The following is a 21,298-nucleotide window of genomic DNA, read 5'->3' as shown; positions in this document are numbered from 1 at the left end:
CTGTACAAGCAGTTGGTATTGAGCTACAGTGGTGAGTTGCTATAGCGAGAGTCCTAGTGGAAGGAAGAGCTTGTATTAGTTGTCAACAGAGATGGTTGCAGGCTGAGTTTAAACAGTGACCCATATGGTCTCTCAACATGGCAGTAAGATGTCCTCATTGCAGCTGATTACAAATGAAGAGGAGGCTGTAACAAGTTCATGGTTCAAATCTTCATCCAGCCGTCAGATTTTGATTTTCCATGATTTTCGTAAATTGATTGAGACAAATGCCCCAGGGGACACGAGAAAAGGAAGTGGCCCATTTCCCTCTGTATCCCTTACCAATCCAAGCCTGTGCTTTGCATCTAGTGACCTCACCGTTGATAGAATGTTAATCCCTTGTCTTTCTCTCTTCTTGTAGCATGTTGAGTCTGTGACTCGGTCTTTAGCTCATGTTCAGGTGACTTGCTTAGAGATCGCTGCCTCTGATATGCAGGTGTCCACAGCAAAGCCCCAGACCAGCATACAGTTTTAACTTCTCACAAATTTTAATTGCAGTTTTTCCTTAAAGTCAATTAATTATAGGCTTGCATGACATCAGAATATGAGTTAACTGTGAGATGGGTTTGAATTTGGGATCTATTGATCAAATGAAACATTCACTTAGACAGAAAACTGTAGCTCTCTGCAGGGAGCCTGTCCCATGAGATATTAAAGTTGACATTTTCAAATGATATCCATATCAGAACATAACCTTCACTATTGGAAAGTAGAGTTTGGTTTTGAGTGTAATATTTGAACCTCTAATATTATAGAGCAGTACTGATGGGCTTCATTGCACATTGTCAGATGATTTGTGATGTGTAGAATCAGAACTGCATCTTAACCAAGATAAAAGTAATAGTGACAGCTGTAGTATAATTGCTTAAAATAGGAATTAGTAAGTGTTAAATCTACGGTATGTGTTAAATACCTACTGGAATTTTTATTTCTTCCTGTTCTTCTTTTTCTGCTGCTGCAGCTGCTACTGCTACTACTACTACTACACTTAAAGTGTTTGGATCCGCATCTTGTGTATACCGATCTTTTTCTTAGTCTTCATTGACATTTTATCTCTTTAGGTTTGTCTATGTCTGATTTTGAGGGGTAATCTTCTGCTAATAATACTTGCAAGTGATCGTTCCAATTTGTTCTCTTTTCATGGATTTTTTTTTAATTTTCCATATTTTATTTCAGGTCATTCCCAACATCCTTATTCATAATTCTGTCTAATTATTTAATTTTATTGTTAGCGCAGTTACATGTTGTTGTTTATATAAGAATTGGGTTAGTTTCTTATAAGTATCTCGTACCATATTCATATTTAATGTCGCATTTTAGATGTCTAAAATATTTAAGTTTTTAAATATTTCATTATCAACAAAAAATTTTGGTCTTTATGGGTCTTTTTCTTTAAAAACATTTTTTTTTTTTTTCATTTTCCTTACATTGGATAATTTGCCCAACAAATAATTTCCCTTTTGTTTATCATATTCTTTTTTGACCAAAATGAGACATTGTTTGCATGCAAGAGACATGATAAAATAGTGTGCCAGTCTATTGGAATACCTACATAATACTGAGCTATCCATTCTTGTTTCTCAAGGCAAGAAAGTTAGTATGTACAATGACATGCAAAAAAGATTGCCTGGCCTGAATAATTTATAGTACAAGAACAGAGCATTGCACATGCCCAAGTTCAGAAGTCCAGTGTTCACAACTCTGGCAGTCTGTACAGCTTCAGCTTGGTGTTTACATTATCAAATAGAAGCAATATGTAGTTAGGATACAGTATATGTCAAGATTCATTGAAATTTTACTCATCGTATCATTTCTTTTGAAAATCATTATTAGATCACGTAGAAATGGTTGAAATATAGGGACTCCACATTGCTAGAATTACTGCAATGGTGAATTTTTCACATCTGTTTCAATGGCTGAGTGCGTGGGTTGCCGGTTTATGAACGAATGTAAGGGACATGCATTTGAATCTAAGAGGAGTCAGTTGTCTCTCTTTTTAAAGACCTGTGCAGTTAATGGTTTAAACATTAATTTGTAAAAGATTCCATTTTGTAATGGTGTAACATATAAACAGACAAATGGTCATAGTAAAAATACCGAAAATGGATGTATTTATTTGTAATTACTTCGACCACAACCTGGCATGACTACTGTTATCACCTAAGGGAAATCTATCAACTGATTGGCGTATCTTTGTAAGTCCTTATATCCGGTTTACACGAGCGAGTGGATGTGCTTTCCAATATGTGTTGTTTCCAGTTTAGTGTCAGATAAAATCTCACTGCAACCTTTTTTTTATCCTGTCGCAGATGCTTCGTTCTCTATTTACTTTTTGTTATTAAATTATATTTTCTTTTTTTTATTACAAGGTGTATATGCTCCGGGACAACCGGGAAATTTTTCATCTGGTAGAAAACTGGGGAAAAAACCGGGAATTTTTAACAATTCAGGAATTTTTGTTGTTTTAGTGTTCAGTTAAATTTTTGTAGTTTTGACTGATAAGAACTAATACTCTAACAAAGAATTTTACTTTAGCCCACTACTGCAATATAATACTGCAGCAATTAAATATAAATGAGAGGGGAAAAAAACTTAAGTTGCAAAGGAAATGTGCCATTTACAACAACAAAACACAGCGCACACACAAGTGCCTGCCAACAGCAAAGTGTGTCAAAGGCTTTAAGATGAAGACTGCAATACAACAAACTGCTTCCAATGGTTGTGATGTCACAGCAGTTAACATTAGGTCCTTTTGAGAAGTTGACAACAGGCTTATGCGTATGCACAGTTGCAGTTGAGTCGCGTATGAGCAGTACCTTCTTATGCTTCTGGCTACTATAACTGTGGCTGTTAGCTGTATCCAAGGTAACTAGACACGAGCTGTATCAGCAGTAGAAACAAGCAGCCAGATGATACCCGGAAACGTTTCTCTTGTACACCCAAGCTGCCAGATTCGTGCATGCGCAGAGCATTCGGAGTTGTAGTGGCATGAGGGGTAGTCTCCGTGTGAACCGTGTTTATGTTTAGTGATTTTACTGTTTCATCTTGGTTTACAGCTCTCTAGAACAAAACGGATTTCTGTGGCCGGGAGCTATGTAGCAAATTAAAATATTATATAATTATGGAAGGCTAAAATATGTAATTAGTCTCAGTTTTCTGATTTTATTTTATTACCAGGTTTTTGGCAGTCTGGTATTAATTCCCTTGAGGAACAATGAAGCTATTTTTGTTGATTTGCAAAAAAAAAAAAAAAAAAAAAAAAAAAAAAAAAAAAAAAAAAAAAAAAAAAAAAAAGTCTTTAATTAACCTTTTCCACAGGGCCTTTCAATTTATTTGAAACACTATTGTATAGTGTCAACTTTTGCAGAATTTGAAGTGCACATTGTTATCTTTTGCGACGTTTGGCATTATGCCACAGAATTAAACATGAGATAATACAGTACTGGTTACTCAAGAAAATTTGCATGCCAAAAACCTACTTCTTTGTGAATCTGGACATGCGAATATGCTCTATAAGTCGGATTTTAGTATGATTTACGAAATTCAGATTTCTAACAGATCGCCGAAAAATATTGCAATTGGTCGTTTGAAAAGCGTTACTTTCAAAGTACATTTAATTTTACTCAATATTAGTTATGTTCATGTGCGAATGTGCTTTGAATTTCTTAAATCACAGAGTGTTTGATTTTCATTTAAAGCTTAACATTTTGAGGGCCAGCCACTTACAAGAATTTCAAGCCCAGAAGACCAGACACTTAAGTAATTACTTAAAATTTTACTGGCTCATTTGCGAAAGCAAAGAGAGCTTCAGTGCAAGTTTAAACGCAGCCAAAACCTCTCAAACAAACAGAAGCTAAATGATGTCAAAGTTAGCGTAAGGAGGGCTATGCGTGAAGCGTTCAGTGAATTCGAAAGTAAAATTCTATGTACCGACTTGACAGAAAATTCTAGGGAGTTCTGGTGTTACGTTAAATCAGTAAGTGGATTGAAACAGCATATGCAACACTCTGGGATGATGATGGCACTGAAACAGAGGATGACACACGTAAAGCTGAAATACTAAACACTTTCTTCCAAAGCTGTTTCACAGAGGAACACCGCACTGCAGTTCCTTCTCTAAATCCTCGCATGTACGAAAAAATGGCTGACATTGAAATAAGTGTCCAAGGAATAGAAAAGCAACTGAAATCACTCAACAGAGGAAAGTCCACTGGACCTGACGGGATACCAGTTCGATTCTACACAGAGTAAGCGCAAGAACTTGCCCCCCTTCTAAGAGCCGTGTACTGCAAATCTCTAGAGGAACGGAAGATTCCAAATGATTGGAAAAGAGCACAAGTAGTCCCGGTTTTCAAGAAGGGTTGTCGAGCAGATGCGCAAAACTATAGGCCTATATCTCTGACATCGATCTGTTGTAGAATTTTAGAGCATGTTTTTTGCTCGCGTATCATATCATTTCTGGAAACCCAGAATCTACTCTGTAGGAATCAACATGGATTCGAAACAGCGATCATTTGAGTCCCAACTCGCTTTATTTGTTCATGAGACCCAGAAAGTCTTAGATAGAGGCTCTCAGGTAGATGCAACTTTCCTTGACTTCCAGAAGGCGTTCGATACAGTTCCGCAATGTCGCCTGATAAACAAAGTAAGAGCCTATGGAATATCATACCAGCTGTGTGGCTGAATTGAAGAGTTTTTAGCAAACAGAACACAGCATGTTGTTCTCAATGGAGAGACGTCTACAGACATTAAAGTAACATCTGGTGTGCCACAGGGGAGTGTTATGGGACCATTGCTTTTCACAATATATATAAATGACCTAGTAGATAGTGTCGAAAGTTCCATGCGGATTTTTGCAGATGATGCTGTAGTATACAGAGAAGTTGCAACTTTAGAAAATTGCAGCGAAATGCAGGAAGAACTGCAGCGGATAGGCACTTGGTGCAGGGAGTGGCAACTGACCCTTAACATAGACAGATGTAATGTATTGTGAATACATAGAAAGAAGGATCCTTTATTGTATGATTATATGATAGTGGAACACACACTGGTAACAGTTACTTCTGTGCCGGCCGCGGTAGCCGTGCAGTTCTGGCGCTGCAGTCCGGAACTGCGGGACTTCTACGGTCGCAGGTTCGAATCCTGCCTCGGGCATGGGTGTGTGTGATGTCCTTAGGTTAGTTAGGTTTAAGTAGTTCTAAGTCCTAGGGGACTTATGACCTAAGATGTTGAGTCCCATAGTGCTCAGAGCCATTTGAACCATTAGTTACGTCTGTAAAATATCTGGGAATATGCATACGGAACGATTTGAAGTGGAATGATCATATAAAATTAAGTGTTGGTAAGGCGGGTGCCAGGTTCAGATTCATTGGGAGAGTCCTTAGAAAATGCAGTCCATCAACAAAGGAGGTGGCTTACAAAACACTCGTTCGACCTATACTTGAGTATTGCTCATCAGTGTGGGATCCGTACCAGGTCAGGTTGACAGAGGAGATAGAGAAGATCCAAAGAAGAGTGGTGCGTTTCGTCACAGGGTTATTTCGTAAGCATGATAGCGTTACTGAGATGTTTATCAAACTCAAGTGGCAGACTCTGCAGGAGAGGCGCTCTGCATCGCGGTGTAGCTTGCTGTCCAGGTTTAGAGAGGGTGCATTTTTGGATGAGGTATCGAATATATTGCTTCCCCCTTATTTTACCTCCCGAGGAGATCATGAATGTAAAATTAGAAAGATTCGAGCATGCTCAGAGGCTTTCTGGCAGTCGTTCTTCCCTCAAACCATACGCAACTGGAACAGGAAAGGGAAGTAATGACAGTGGCACGCAAGGTGCCCTCAGATACACACCTTTGGGTGGCTTGTGGAGTATAGATGTAGATGTAGATGTATGTTAACTCTAAGTGTAACACCTGCAAAAAAGACAAATATTATATGTGAAACATCAGCTTTTCTGGTAGCTACTCTATGTACATTAATTTAAATCATTAACTTTTCCTATCTGTGTTTGCATTACTTAACAGTGACATTGCTACAGGCTAATTACATCATGTGTCCTATGCTCTGAATCACTACTTTTATATGCAACACATCTTCTGAAAGACGAAAACCAAGTTTTGGAATCTGTTTTTCACTGTTTCGTTTGCGTGTTAAGGTCTGAAGTAATTTGCTAACCCAGTTAACTATGGCACCTGGAAAACAGCAGGTGTAGTTTATGATCTAGCCAACACAATTGCTATTTCTCCTCAGTTAGATGAGGTTGTAAACAGCTTCAGTCTAATATTTCTACTTATCCTTCACTGTACAAAAAGCCACTCCATCAATATCGGGCGAAATTTTTAAAAACAAGGCAAAGCCTGACAGTCCAAGCATGATTCAATACCAGTTGCATTTTCATGGCAGCGAAAATAGATTGTGGAACTGGAAAATAAGCAAACAGAAGCGGATTTCCAGAATCAATTTTGAAGTGATTACCTGACCACCCAGGAGCAGTATTGGGAGATCGATTTACAAAATCAGGTGTGGTTATCACATATGGTTGGTCGGTAGTAACACACACTAAGAATCGTATATACATTTATGAAACACCAAGACATAAAGAACAAAACGGCAGAACACAAGTTGCGTGCCGAGCGAAGACATAGAACAAAAGCAGTTCAAAGAAATAAGACTCAAAGATAGGGTGCTCTGTGCCAGAGATGATACAGAGAACCCCCATCCCCCTGGTAGTGCACAGCACGACGGATGAAACTTCATCACTCGAATTCATAATCTTCGTGCCAGCGCGGCGGTTGTAGACGGCGGCCATCGCGAGAAGTATGCGCTTCAGAAACTGCACTGCAAGAGTCAAGGCAGGTCGGGAGCATCCGGTGGCAGGGCAGCAGCATCGGGAGGTGGATCGGTGAGTGACCACACCAGTTTCATGTTATTAACAGACACAGTCTTTGGTCACCCATGTAGGTGGATTACCAACGTGTTCATACGCCGATGTAACACGTGTGAGGGCCTGAATAAGGTGCCTGCGAGGTTGCTTCTACAGTGTCATTGCGCAACATCATAAATTCACACGAAGCAAGGTCCTTATGGATGAACACAGGTGCGGTGGAGTGAGGGCGTGGAAGGGGGGTGCGGAGGTATGCAATGTGCGCACGAACCCTTTCAACCAGAGCAGGAAGATCCACGGGTTTTGGCTGACGGTGAATCCTCCACGAATTTTGCAGAAAGGGGGAGGGGTTCACCATATAGAATCTCGGTGAGCGATATGCGCTAGTCTTCTTTATAGACCGAGCAAATACCTAGCAGGACCTAACGGAGTACCCCGGACCATAAGCCAACGTGGCACATAAGCGCGGTCTTGGGAGTGCAGTGCCACTGTTCGACTAGGCCATTCGCCTGCAGGTGGTAAGCTGTGGTGTGGAATTTGGCAACATCACAGAGGTCGCGCAGTCGTGCAAAGAAAATGGACTCAAACTGTCATTCCTCATCAGTCATGAGAGACAGGGGACAGCCGAAATGAGCAACCCGTGCCGAGACGAAAGAAAGAGTGATGGTCTGTCGTGACTGCCTCGACCCAGCGGGTCGCGATCGATGATCGATAAGATGTATCTGTAATCCTTGGGAGGGGGCCAACAACATCGATGTGAATTTGCCAAAGACACCCCTTTGTAATGTAAAATTTGCCCAACAGAGGTTGAGTGTGCCTGCCGACCTTACTATGCAAGTGCGGGTTCAAATGCGGCAGTTGTGCTTCACGCCAGGCCAGACAGAGCACTCAGTAACCAGCCGCATCATTGCTCGCGTTCCAGGGTGGGCCAGGCCGTGCAAAGCAATAAAGACTTCATGATGAAGGGCGATAAGAACCAGAGGGCGGGGAGTGCCAGTAGAGGTGTCGCAAAGGACAGTGATCGTTGATCCGTGTAGGATATGAAGTTGCACAGAAAGCAATGACTCATAGTCTGATATTATTCGCTGTATATCGTCGTCTTCGGCCTTGTATATCGTCGTCTTCGGCCTGAAGCTTTTCCAGATTCAGTGGTGCGGCTAGCAAGCAGATGAGGAAATGGTACTCTCCCACAACAGTCTCTCTGCACAACGGATATAGGACGCGTCAGAAAAGTGCTGACAGATGTAGTCCATAAGGCGGAAACACCTCGGCGGAAGGTCCTTAGGTGGGCTACGAATAGCATCCATGAGATGCTTGTGATCTGTGTAGATTGTGAAAGGTCGCCCCTCGAGGTCACTACGGAAATGTTTAATTGCCTTATACACAGTGAGGAGCTCACGAACGAAAACCGACCACTTGCACTGGGTCTTAGTTTCTTGGAAAAGAAGTGGAGTGGTTGCATTTAATTCGCAGTGTGCTGTTGTAAAACAGCATCCACAGCTGAGTCAGTCACATTAGTCGTGATAGAAACTTGGGCCTCTGGGTCAGTTTGGGCAAGTGTAACGGATTTGGCAAGGGCAGTTTTAAGGTTACCAAAGGTGTCGAGCGTGGGTTTGGTCCAGTCCAGCTTCTGTTTCCCTGTGGTGTTTTTGCCGGAGAGAGTGTCAGCGTGGGCCATTTGGACGGAGGCAGCTTGAGGAATATGGCGGCAGTAAAACTTTGCATACCCAGAAAACGACAGACCAGAGCATAATCCTCAAGAAGAGGAAGATCAAGTATGGTTTCGACACAAGAACTCATCTGTCGGAAGTCATCGGCAGAGACAGTATGGTCTAGGAAGGTAACTGATGTGGAACAGAGTTGAGATTTATTATGATTCATCACTATGCCATTGGCAGCAAGGGCTGAACAGACTGCATTGAGATGAAGATTATGCTCCTCAGCAGAGGAGGAAAAGATCAATATATCATCTAAGTAAGCGTAAGCAAATGGCAGAGGTAGCAAAATGGAATCAATGAACTGCTGCAAAGTCTGCACAGAATTTTTCAGTCCGTAAGGCATGTAACAGTATTCAAATAGGCCGAAGGGTGTGATGATGGCCATCTTCGGAATATGTGGTGGATGCATAGGAATTTGTTGGTACTCCTTGGAACAATCTAAGACAGAGAGAAACTTAGAACCATGTAGTAATTTCTTGAAATCCTCGATATGAGGAATTGGGTAATTATCGATAATGGTGCGAGCATTAATGGACCTGTAGTCCCTGCACATGCGTAAGGTGCTGTCCTTTTTAGGAACAAGGTGAATAGGTGAAGACCAGTTGCTATTGGAAGGGCGAAGCATGCCTGAAGCCAACAGATCCTGAGCGATTTCCTTGGCGTGCAAAAGTTTGGAAGCATTAAGGCATCTGGCCCTGTAACGTACAGGTGGGCCATCTGTGGTGCGAATCTTACGACAACTGCCATTACTCGCAAAGGGAAGTTGTCAAGAGGGGTCAGGAAGGGATCTGCAGGCAGGTTGGTTCACTGACCTAGCTGAACCGGGACGGCATAGGTAGTGCGTGAGTAGCGTATGGGGGGGGGGGGGGGGGGTTCGACACTAGGCATATAAGAATTTTCTACCCTGCACATAGAAATGTTCGAATCAAAGTTCTAGAACTTCATCTGCACGTCGAACCAACCCGAAGGTACCTGAGTAGATGAGGGGTAAACCACAACGTCTGGATGATCATCCACGTTGTTGTTAGGCAGTGTGCACTGTCCATGTTGTGGCCGTTGTTGTGCTGCCACATTAGATACTTACTTAAAATGTGCATTTTTAAGATTGACTCTGATAGAGGTCGTCAATTTAGTAGCATGTTTGCTCCTGGTATGAGAGAATTAGCCATCTACATTTATCATAGATGCCCAGGGGACGCCCAGATGTGTAGATATTAGTAAGCAAAACACACATGGAGGCTTCTCTCATGTCTCCCATCACTTCAATTGCGGTGCTATTAAAACAAATTTAGCACAAAAAATTCTTTCGCAAAAAGCTGAAGTGAACACTTTACAATGCAATAAGAAATAAGTCGACTTAACACAAAAGAAAACCTCATTTCTGAGTACTCGTGAAAAAAACTTCCAACCTTTCATGTCGTGAAAAGAAACCATGCAATGTCAAAAGAAATAAAAGAAGTTGTCTTTGATAATCAGAATTTCCCCAATATTATTGCGTTTTTGCTTCTTATGGGAAATTATACAGCAGTTCAAGCAGTATCCATGTTTGTTAAGGTTAGATGGCCACTGGCGTAGCTGGGGGTAAATAATTGTTCACTGTGAACCAAACGTGCATTAGGTACACTTGACCAGTCGTGGTCACAAGCACAATTAATAGGGTGTGTGGCACTAGCACAGAAAGACACTGATAGATCCATTGTGGTGAGAACAATGTGGGCTGGCACCCGAAGTTTGTTAATGATGAAAACAAGCACAAAATAACTTGCGATCACACGACGAAGATGTTGGGGTCACCACTGTGGTTATCACGTATGGTTAGTTGGTAATAACACACATGAAGTATCATATATACGTTTATTAAACACTGAGACAGAAAGAACAAACATGGCAGAACACAAGTTTTATGCCGAGAGAACACATAGAACAAAAGTAGTTCAAAGAAATAAGAGTCAAAGATAGGACTCTGTGTGCCAGAGACGGCACACAGGTTTTTGGAGCCCCATGTCAGCGCGATAAATATCTGCTATTATTGGCTGACAAGATCACGTGGCATGAGGTATGGTTGGCTCACAAAAGCACATGGCGATCTCAATTTCAATGCTTCAGAAACTACCCTTCTGTGTTTGGTTGAAATCGACTATATACTTTCGTAATACGGAAATATGCAGCTTACATGTTGCTGCAAATCAAATATCTTTCCAAAACACATTTTTTTCTGAGTTTGTTTCCTAAACTGGCGGGAAGTTCTACACTGATTTGTGAAACCTTACCCATTCAATGGATTGATAAGTTTTATGATCCCGAGGGAAAGTATACTGTCACTTAACACAGGGAAAACATCTTTTCATGTGGAAGGAAGTTTATTTTTTAACCAGGAAGAAGCCGTGAATTTTTTTCCTTGTCCACATATACACCCTGTATTACTTTTTTCAATATTCTCTTCAGTAAATAACTAATTATGGTTTTCAACAAAGAAAATAATCAGTCATGATAAGATAGTATAAGCGGATGGACGAAAAATCTACTTACCAAGCAGTGGCAAGTGAACACACACGCAAAAGGATTTAACTTTTACAAGCTTTCGGAGCTTATATAAATAATATAGTAGCAAGAAGATTTGTATTTTGAAATTAATGTTGTTTGCCTTGTAACTATGTATGCCTTTTACAGAAAAATGAAATAAAATAAAATGAAGAGTACACTATGTATAGCTTCAGTATTTTGTCCACATGCCATTGGCATCAAGAACAGCGTGGATCCTTCAAGGCATAGAATTGACAAGTCTGTCGAAAAAGTCCTCATCCATGGCAGTTCTCTCCCATGAAGAATGAACTAAATCCCATAGGACTTTCACGGTTCCTGGATGTGGGTTTGGCCAATTGCCCCATATATTACTCTTGAGCTGAGCACATGAATGCTGTATAGGATTGGCCACAGAAGACAGATAATATTCTCCCTTCTTTGAAACCAGCTCCAAATCCTAATGCTAGTGTCTGGTGGATGGTTATCATGTTCGTAAGTGAGACATCCTTCAGTGTACCAAAATCGAGCTCTAGGCATGATTATATTTTCAAGGAAATGTTCATAGTGTGCTGAATTGAACTTGACTTGGATACGTTCTAATGTTCTTTCACCCATGTAAGACATGCGGTCCCAACATTTCGCACTTATTTGTCCGCTTCTAGTGCATCTGGCCACAAAGTGCGCATCATATTGTCATCCATCTGCATGGTAAACAAGAACAGGACCCCCACTCATGGTCTCAGTCATACAGTCATCAGGGAAAATGACTTTCCTCCAATCAACATCTTCCCAGGAGCTATAAGCCATCTCCTTGCTGTGGAAATATCAACACCATAATGACATACTGCATCAGATGCACTAACAGTTTGTAAAGAGAAATAATTAGCTCATAAATTCATATCTGCCATTGTGATGCAGGTGTATGATGTATGCCAATCAGCTGGTACACTTCTCTGAGCTGAAACCTGTAGTGACACAAGGCAGTGATCGAAGTAATTAAAAATAAATACATCCATTTTCAATATTTTTGCTATGACCATTTGTCTGTTTGTTTAAAGATTAGACTTCAATAAAATGGAATCTTACAAAAGAACATGGAACCTAGAAATGCCTACAGCTGAACAATTTGTAACAAATTAAGGTTCAAAGTATTATCTGCACAGGTCTAAATAAAAAAAAACCACACTTGACTCTAGCTAGATTTGAATGCTCATGCTTTACATTTATAAACTGTCAGTCGATCCACTCAGCCTTTGAAACAGATGTGAAACGCTCGTCATTGTGGTAATTCTACCAGCACGAAATCCATATATTTCAACCATTTATATGTGCTCTAATAATGATTTTCAAAAGAAATGATGCGATGAGTTAAATTGCAATCAATCTTGATGTGTACTGAATCCTAACTATTATATTGTTTGTGTTTCATGATGCAAAAACAAGGCTGAAGCTGCAGAGACCGCCAGAGTTGTGAACACTGGCATTTCTGAACTTGAGCATGTGAAATTTTCTGTTCTTGGACATTAAATTATTTGGGCCGGGCAATCTTTTTGCCTCTCTTTGTACTCAGATATTACAAGCATTTGCACTGACTGTAAACTGACCATGTATTCACCAGTTACAGTTTCACAAGTAAAACTGTATTGCTCTACCATCAGTTGATGACAGGCAACACCACTTTTTGAGATAAAAGTACAGGGATGTTGTGCTGATGCATTGCTAAGATGTTTGTTGGGAAGTGTGCAAGTCAGAAAAAAATCAGGAACAGCAAACTGTTCTCGTGCAATGAGAAAAATTTATAACATGTTATGTGAAGATATTTAGAAGACTACTAAATGGGAAATGTAATCGTGGTATGTTATGAAGCACAATGTAGCACTGTGATTGATTATTATGTAATGAATAAAGCAGTGCTGGTTCAAATTATACCAAATTATTTGATTATTTTTCAAAGTTTGTTGAAGCACAATAAGTGTTCTCACATCAAGATAATATGCCTACTCACGCATTGTAAGAATAAATGTGCAGAAGCTTGCTTTTGAATCAGTCTCCCACCCACTGTATTCCCAGATTTGTCCCCATGGAACTTTTCTCTGATTCTTAACCACAAAATGTGGAATAAAATCTTCACAGGTTTCTTGCTGCATAAGATTGCAGTGCTATAGTGATGTTTCAGAAGTCTACTCTTTCTTTACATCTTCTGGCAAATTTCCAGCATTGTTTATGAATATATTGAAAAGACAAAGAAAGATGTACTTATAAATTTCAGACACTCTCTCACAACAGAACAGCTGAAAACTCACAGGAACCGACTGCAGTGTATAACTTTGTTTTGTAGATTTCTTCAGAGTGTACCACATTGAAAGTTCATATTTATTGATGATGTGGTTTTTAAACATAATAAATGACTATTGTTAACAATTCTTGGAAATTTAATTAATTCTCAACAAGTAATTCCTGCTCTAGAACAATTTAAATAAAACACTGCATTCCTGTGCTAACCAGCTGTGTAAGCTACTATCACTTAGCTAGATCCAGGTAACACATTGCAGCCAGCTCATATCCCTTTGTTTGTCGATATAGGTTGTGTTTATTTGCCATTAAATTTCCCATGATGGTGTAATTTTTTAGAGGCTTCTTAGAAAGTCTACCAGATGTAATAGGTAACCTTTTTCTACGTACATGTTCTTTATTAACATTATAAAATGCTTCTATAAAGTCAATAAAGGTAACAACTGAATAGTGAAATCCTCTATTCCATTCTCCTTCTTTTTTTTTTAATTATTTGCTTTAACAAAAATGCTGCATCTGCCAAACCTGATTTTGTCTTCACTTAACAGACACCCCAGTCTGTATACTTTTCACAGTATTATACAAAATCTTATTCTAAAATTTGTCTAGTGTTCAGCAGGTTGGTCCTTAATAGTTTTCGGAATTTTTCCTATCTTTATGTTTGAATAATGAGATTACATACACTATGTGATCAAAAGTATCTGGACACCTGGCTGAAAATGACTTACTAGTTTGTGATGCCCTCCATCAGTAATTCTTGAATTCAATGTGGTGTTGGCTCACCCTTAGCCTTGATGACAGCTTCCACTCTTGCAGGCACACATTCAACCAGTTGCTGAAAAATTTCTTGGAGAGTGGTAGCCCATTCTTCATGGAGAGCTACACTGAGGAGAAGTATCGATGTTGGTCCATGAGGCCTGGCACGAAGTTGGTGTTCCAAAACATCCCAAAGGTGTTCTATAGGATTCAGGTCAGGACTCTGTGCAGGCCAGTCCATTACAGTCATCAGAGATGTTATTGTCATGTAACTACTCTGCCACAGGCCGTGCGTTATGAACAGGTGCTTGATCATGTTGAAAGATGCAATCGGCATCCCGCAATTGCTATTCAACAGCGGGAAGCAAGAAGGTGCTTAACACTTTCGTTGCCGAATCGGTGCAGGGGCGCAACTCTCCAGTGCGGCTCAGCAACGTGCTGTTGCGGGCTGGTAATGCTAGAGTGCGGGCCGGCAACACTGAAACAGCAGGCACCGCTCAGAGACGACGCTCCTAAGCACACCTGAGCTACTGGCTGACATCAAGACCTTGTAAGACGTGTAGGGTCATGTTCTATACTGACTTAATGATGACATGTTAGATGCATTACTTCAAATAAGCTTCGACTGTATTGTTGTCAGGTTTTGAAGTCTGTTTGCTGTCTGACACCTAGAGGGGTCACAGGCGTCATTCAAATGTTCGTGATTTGTTGATAATGTAACAAAAAATACAGTTCAGACAAGTAACTAATCCACTGTATTGAAGACAAATTTGGATTCCAAAATGCAAATTCTTAAGAAGGAAATAAATTGAACAGGAAACTGGAATCATTTGAAATTATATTTACTTCAAATGTGCATTTTTAAGATTGACTCTGATAGAGGTCGTCAATTTAGTAGCATGTTTGCTCCTGGTATGAGAGAATTAGCCATCTACATTTATCATAGATGCCCAGGGGATGCCCGGATGTGTAGATATTAGTAAGCAAAACACACATGGAGGCTTCTCTCATGTCTCCCATCACTTCAATTGCGGTGCTATTAAAACAAATTTAGCACAAAAAATTCTTGCGCAAAAAGCTGAAGTGAACACTTTACAACCCCATTAAGAAATAAGTCGACGTAACACAAAAGAAAACCTCATTTCTGAGTACTCGTGAAAAAAACTTCCAACCTTTCATGTCATGAAAAGAAACCATGCAATGTCAAAAGAAATAAAAGAAGTTGTCTTTGATTATCAGAATTTCCCCAATATTATTGCGTTTTTGCTACTTATGGGAAATTATACAGCAATTCAAGCAGTATCCATGTTTGTCTGATAAGATTGTACACTTGTATGGTGTATCAGTGTGCTTGCATTGTTCCGCGCTCTTCTTACACCACTTTTCATAATTTGCTTCTTCCCCGCAGTAGCTTTCCGCTTTTGCATAACATGTGTTTGTTTGTTTTTTTTTTTTATGTTTCTTGCTCACATTTCGTGGAACGTCCATTGGTGGAAAGAAGCCCTTTATAATGTTCATTCTGTAATCGTATGACGTCATTTTATTTCCTGAGTATTTGCTGTACAGGTATTGAGAATTGAAAACTAGCATGTCAATGACATGAAAGAATAGTTTTTTCAACCATCTGATCTTGTTTATCAGTCCCAGACATACACGCATTGTACCTAATTGTAGGCAAAGGTTTTGTGACTATTTGCTGGCGTGCTTTCGTCACTTGCTCCATAACATCTAGATGTTCTGTGGAAATGTAGGAAACCTCTCATCGATCCTTCCATTTTCCAATCAAAACTCCATTAGAATACCGCGCAATTGCCTCTCCTCTCCCAAGTTTTGCCGATATAACGCCTTCGGTAGTATATTTCCTATTTAATTTCAGAGTTCCTGTGGAAAGTTTTTTTAGCTTCAACATAGTTGTAGCTAAATGAAAACTGTTATAATAATTGTTCAAATAAATGTGATGACCAACATGCAGCTTTTCTGCCATCAAATGCAAAACGACCTTTTCAGCGTGACCTTTTCCCCCCATATCTCCACTACTTCCCATGTATACAGCGCACTTATTTATGAAACCATATGGATTGTTGAGCATGTGCATCTTAATGCTATATTTATTAGGTACGTTTGCTTTTTATGAATTGTCTAAATGACAATCTTCCCCTCCAAAGATTCATTGATTCATCTATTGATAAGTCTCTTCCCAGGTAATACGCTTGAGACGTTGTCGTGTTAAAATAATCCGATGTAGATCGTACCTTACATCAACGATCGTCTGGTTTCGGGTTTTCTGGAAGTGGATTTTTTGCAAAATGTAGAGAGCGTAATATGATCAAATAGCGGTCTCTGCTGATACTCATCACTATTCCTCTATTCCAAACAGCGGTTCTTTCTTCCAGTAGTCTTGTAATCGCAGATATTTAACGTTACCTATATGTAACAAAACTCCCAGGAAAACTAGTAATTTGCCTATACTCAGAGGTTTCCATTTACAGATCCTAGATCCCTCTTTTGTATTTGTGCTCAGCAATATGTTGACTGCATTATCGTTCATTTCATCAACTACAAGTTGCAACAATTTGTCTGTTAGCAATAATCTGAAGAAATCCATCGGAGAATTACCAGCAGGATGAATTTGCAAAACTTCTTCCTTTGTAAATAGGTGATAATGCATATTATGTGGTTCTTTATGCCAGGACTCATCTGGACTATCTTCGTGTGACAGGTTGGGCTCTTTTTGGTCGTTGATTTCCACACAATCGTCATGATCCATATCGTCAGATTCAGAACTGTCATGAAACAGATGCAAAAGCTGTGCTTCCACACTATCATCACTCTGAAACTCTTCTGCAGCCTTTAAATGACAATCTCCATGGTATGCCTCGTCCTCACTACACAGAAAATAACTGTTGTCTAGTTCACTAAGTAACTGTTCTCCTGTCAGTTCAACACTTTTCCTGCTCCTTTTTCACATTGGAAGGTCCAGATATCTGTTCATTAGCCGCCATTACGAACAATATACGTTCGATAACTGACCACACAAAACAGAAGTTTACACACCTTGATGCTAGCTTAGGTGCAGCAACTAGACTGAGTAATCCGACAGTGAGCGTGGACACTTATAAGCGTCAGCCACACTGGATCCTGGCTTGTTGTGACACTTATAAGCTTCAGCCGCAGCGAAAGTGTTAAAACAGCAATGTAGGCCTGTGCTGTGATAGTGCCATGCAAAACAACAAGGGGTGCAAGCCCCCTCCGCAAAAAGCACGACCACACCATAACACCACCGGCTCTGAATTTTACTGTTGGCACTACACACAGTGCAGATGACGTTCACCAGACATTCACCACACCCACACCCTGCCATGGAATCGCCACATAGTTTACCATGATTCGTCACTCCCCACAATGTTTTTCCACTGTTAAATCGTCCAATGTTTACGCTCCTTACACCAAGTGAGGCGTCATTTGGCATTTACCAGCGTGATGTGTGGCTTATGACCAGCCGCTCGACCATAAAATCCAAGTTTCCTAACCTCCCGTCTGTCATAGTACCTGCAGTGGATCCTGATGCAGTTTGGAATTCTTGTGTAGTGGTCTGAATAGATGACTGCCTATTACACATTACTACCCTCTTCAACTGTCGGCAGTCTCTGTCAGTCAACAGACGAAGTTCGCCTGTACACTTTTGTGCTGTACATATCCCTTCACATTTCCACTTCACTATCACATGGAAAACAGTGGACCTAGGGAAGTTCAGGAGTGTGGAAATCCCGTGTACAGATATATGACACAAGTGACACTCAATCACCTGACCATGTTCGAACTCCGTGAGTTCTGCAGACCACCCCATTCTGCTCTCTCACCATGTCTAATGACTACTGAGGTCGCTGATATGCAGTTCCTGCCAGTGAGTGGCAGTGCAATGCACCTAATATGAAAAACGTATGGTTTTGGGGGTGTTCGGATGCTTTTGATCACTTAGTGTATGTATGTCGCCATGCTTTTGATACCACCAGTTTTTCCAACACTTGTTGTAGAGCTGTAAAAAGCTGAAAGATAAGGGAAAACTGATGTACTTAAAAATTAATTATTTATGCATGGGTTTTTTAAAACAAGTTTTTATGGTGTTTTATCAGTTATTCTCTATCCACATCATCCAGTGTGTTCATGTAGTTTTGTGTTGTTATAATGGAAAACATGAACACAGATGAGTGGAATTTTATCAGCTTTAAAGTTAGGAAGAGACACTGTGGCTGGTCAGTACTTACCTTCAGTATTTGAAATTTTAGTACTGCCAATAGACACTTTTAAAATTGAAATCACTAAGATGGTATATTGGTAAGCACACTGCCAGCTTCAGTCCAGAGACAATATAATGACAGGCTGAGAAACAAAAGTGGGACAGAGGAGGAGAAATGGGAATTGAAATGAATAGTCCATTTAAAAACTTAAGTGAAGATGGTGGAGGAGGAGGATGGGGGGGAGGGGGCGGGGGGCAAAAGGAGTGGTGGAAAGGAATAGTGTACATAAAAAAGTAAGTAAAGATCTGTATAAAATGCCATGAAGTGAACATGCAAAAATTGGTAAACAGTATGCAAAGTTTCAAACGTTGCTTCATCTTTTATGTTGTGGGATTTACTAGTGGAGGAGCTGGAGTAAGCTATTGGTCCTGAATGGAGTGGAATTTACATCAGGAACAATTGAAGGGATTAAATCACCAAGAAAGTCAGTCGGTAGAAGGAAGAACTGTAGTAACAGATGGATTATAAGAGCAGAATAACTAGGGATAATGGTCTGGTCTGGGAATGTCATATGGTTTAAAAGGGATGTCAGAGGTCAACATAGGACTACAGTGAGTGATGTGGCGATGATATGAGGAGGAGAGGATCTCATTTCAGGTTCTAACTTATGAAAGTCATAGCCTCGGTGGAGTAAAATATTGAGGTGTTCAAGCTCTGGTTGGTACCAGATGACAAGGGGATGCTTCTGAGTCTTTTGTGAGTGGGAGTTGCATTAGCCAGAGTATGAGAGAGTGGTAATGCCCAGCAGATTTCGTTTGCAGAGGAAAGCAGAGGTGAAGTTATTGCTGTATGTGCTGAGGAATTCATTGGTGGAGCAGGTTTGTTGGCTGTGAATGCCCAGACCGTAGGGAAGAGAGTATTTGATGTGGAAGGGATGGGAACAGTCAAAATCCAGGTATTGTTTCTTATTGGAAGGTTTTATGTGGACCGAGGTATGGACGTGAGCTTTAATGAGATGCGCTCAATATTTGGGTTTTGGAGAGGAACATGTGAATTTGAGTTGAGATAAGGAATTAATTTGTTGCTGTAAGTGAAGCAGCTCATTTTCATCACTAGTCCATCCGACAGAGATATCATTGATAAATCTTGTACTAAGTCAAAGAGGACTAGCTTCTGGGTCAGTTCTTCTTCCAAGTGGCCCATGGAAAGGTTAGCGTAGGACAGGACCATCCTAATTCCAATAGTGGCTGCTCTGATTTGTTTTTCATGAAGTGCCAGCCACTAAATGCAGAACATGAGTTTCGGAAAAGTGATCTAATTATGCCAATACTTGTGTAGGTGTACCTTGCATCCAAAATACTAACAAAATTGTAAGAGAAATTTCAACTCCCTTGACTACTTTCTTGTCTTTTGAAGGGTATTTTTTGTGCTCACTACTTCACATGCCATAAAGAAAAAGAAATTTGCCTTTTCATGCTGCAAGATGCTTAGAGTATGCTTAATCCCTTATATTTGTTTCATAAATGAAAACAGTTGTAATTTTTCTTGTTAAATCATAATAAATAGATAGATAATTCATTTTCACTTTACAGATCAAAGGCTCTTTCACAAGCAAACGAGGACAGGAAAACTTCAACCCCTACAGCCAAGGAAACGTGTGTTCAAACTGCCTATACGTTCTCTGTGGCCCTGTGCCACCTAGCTTAATTGGTAAGTCCTTTAACATTAATTATGATTCCATTATCTCCAGCAGCATTAATTGGAATGCCCTGATGGCATACATATTAATATTTGGCTGCTACTAATGGCCATTAGAATGTTCTGAGATAGAAGTGACAAATATTGAAGAAAGAAAGGGTGGGGGGTGCATTTTGAAGGCTGAGAGTAATTTTGATCTTCACACATCATGTGTTTGCGGTATAGCAGTAGACAATCTCATGAAGTCCACTATTACATGATGTGATTATTCAAGATTAGCTGTACACAAAGGTTAATTGCAGACAGCGGCAGGGTCAGGCATTTCTGGGTGAAAAGTAATATGGATATGGCTACACAGTTGTTCCTGTGCTGTTTAATAATATGTATGAGGAGTTGACTAATGCTGAGAAGATTCCTGATTCATCATACGTTGCCTAATGTGTTGGGACTTCGATCTTCTTACACAGCCAAAACTATCACAGAGAAGGGACTTGTTCATATTTGGGAGCTCCAGTTCTAGGCAGGTGATGGAGCAATTAACAAAGAAATAAGATGGCAGTTTAGTTTGCATACAGTATATTTGCCAGGATGAAGAAAATAAACTTCGTGAAGGCTCCACCGTGATTCATTAACAACATTGGAAAGTTACTCTGAAAGCAGAGAGCAGCAAGGCAAATTCAAAGCAGACTTCCATTCTGAATAAATAAATAAAATAATCTACAAATTCAAAACACATGCCAAGACAACTGTGAAAGATGCATTCAGTAAAACTTTGAACAAGATATTACCAACAGATTGGTCAGAACTTTTGAAATTTAAGTCCTGCTTAAAATTGGTCAGTGGAGGAAAATCAGTTGCCCAGATTCTAACTGAACATGATGGTACCAAAATGAAACATTATAATATGGAGACAGAATAATTCAATTATCCCTTCCAAAATTAAATCACCAAGAAAATCACTTGTTAGAAGGAAGGACTGTAGTAACAAATAGGTTATAACAGCAGAATAACTAGCTGTTTTTGTAGAACGAGTCAGCTGTCAGGTGCTTGAACAACAGAGCATTCTGTGATTTTGAAAAAAGTCATAGACTATCCTGACTACTTTAAGTAGGATCTCACATCAGACATCCAGAACCGTAGACCTACAGATTAGCCTCA

At 40.1% G+C, this 21,298-nt stretch overlaps 1 protein-coding gene across 2 annotated transcripts in view; it reads left to right on the top strand.

Annotated features, from left to right (window-relative positions):
- LOC126283939 (palmitoyltransferase app-like) overlaps positions 1-21,298 on the top strand; it is a 142,218-nt gene that overhangs the window by 70,563 nt on the left and 50,357 nt on the right. For both annotated transcript variants that reach the window (XM_049982328.1, XM_049982327.1), the window contains exon 6: positions 20,035-20,152. In XM_049982328.1, coding sequence (XP_049838285.1) covers positions 20,035-20,152 — 118 coding nt within the window. The remainder of the gene's footprint in view (positions 1-20,034; positions 20,153-21,298) is intronic.

This window comes from Schistocerca gregaria, chromosome 8 (genome assembly GCF_023897955.1).
Source record: "Schistocerca gregaria isolate iqSchGreg1 chromosome 8, iqSchGreg1.2, whole genome shotgun sequence".
In the NCBI taxonomy this organism is placed as follows: domain Eukaryota; kingdom Metazoa; phylum Arthropoda; class Insecta; order Orthoptera; family Acrididae; genus Schistocerca; species Schistocerca gregaria.
Note: the sequence above shows the minus strand (reverse complement) of the source record. Positions and strands in the feature narration are given on the sequence as shown.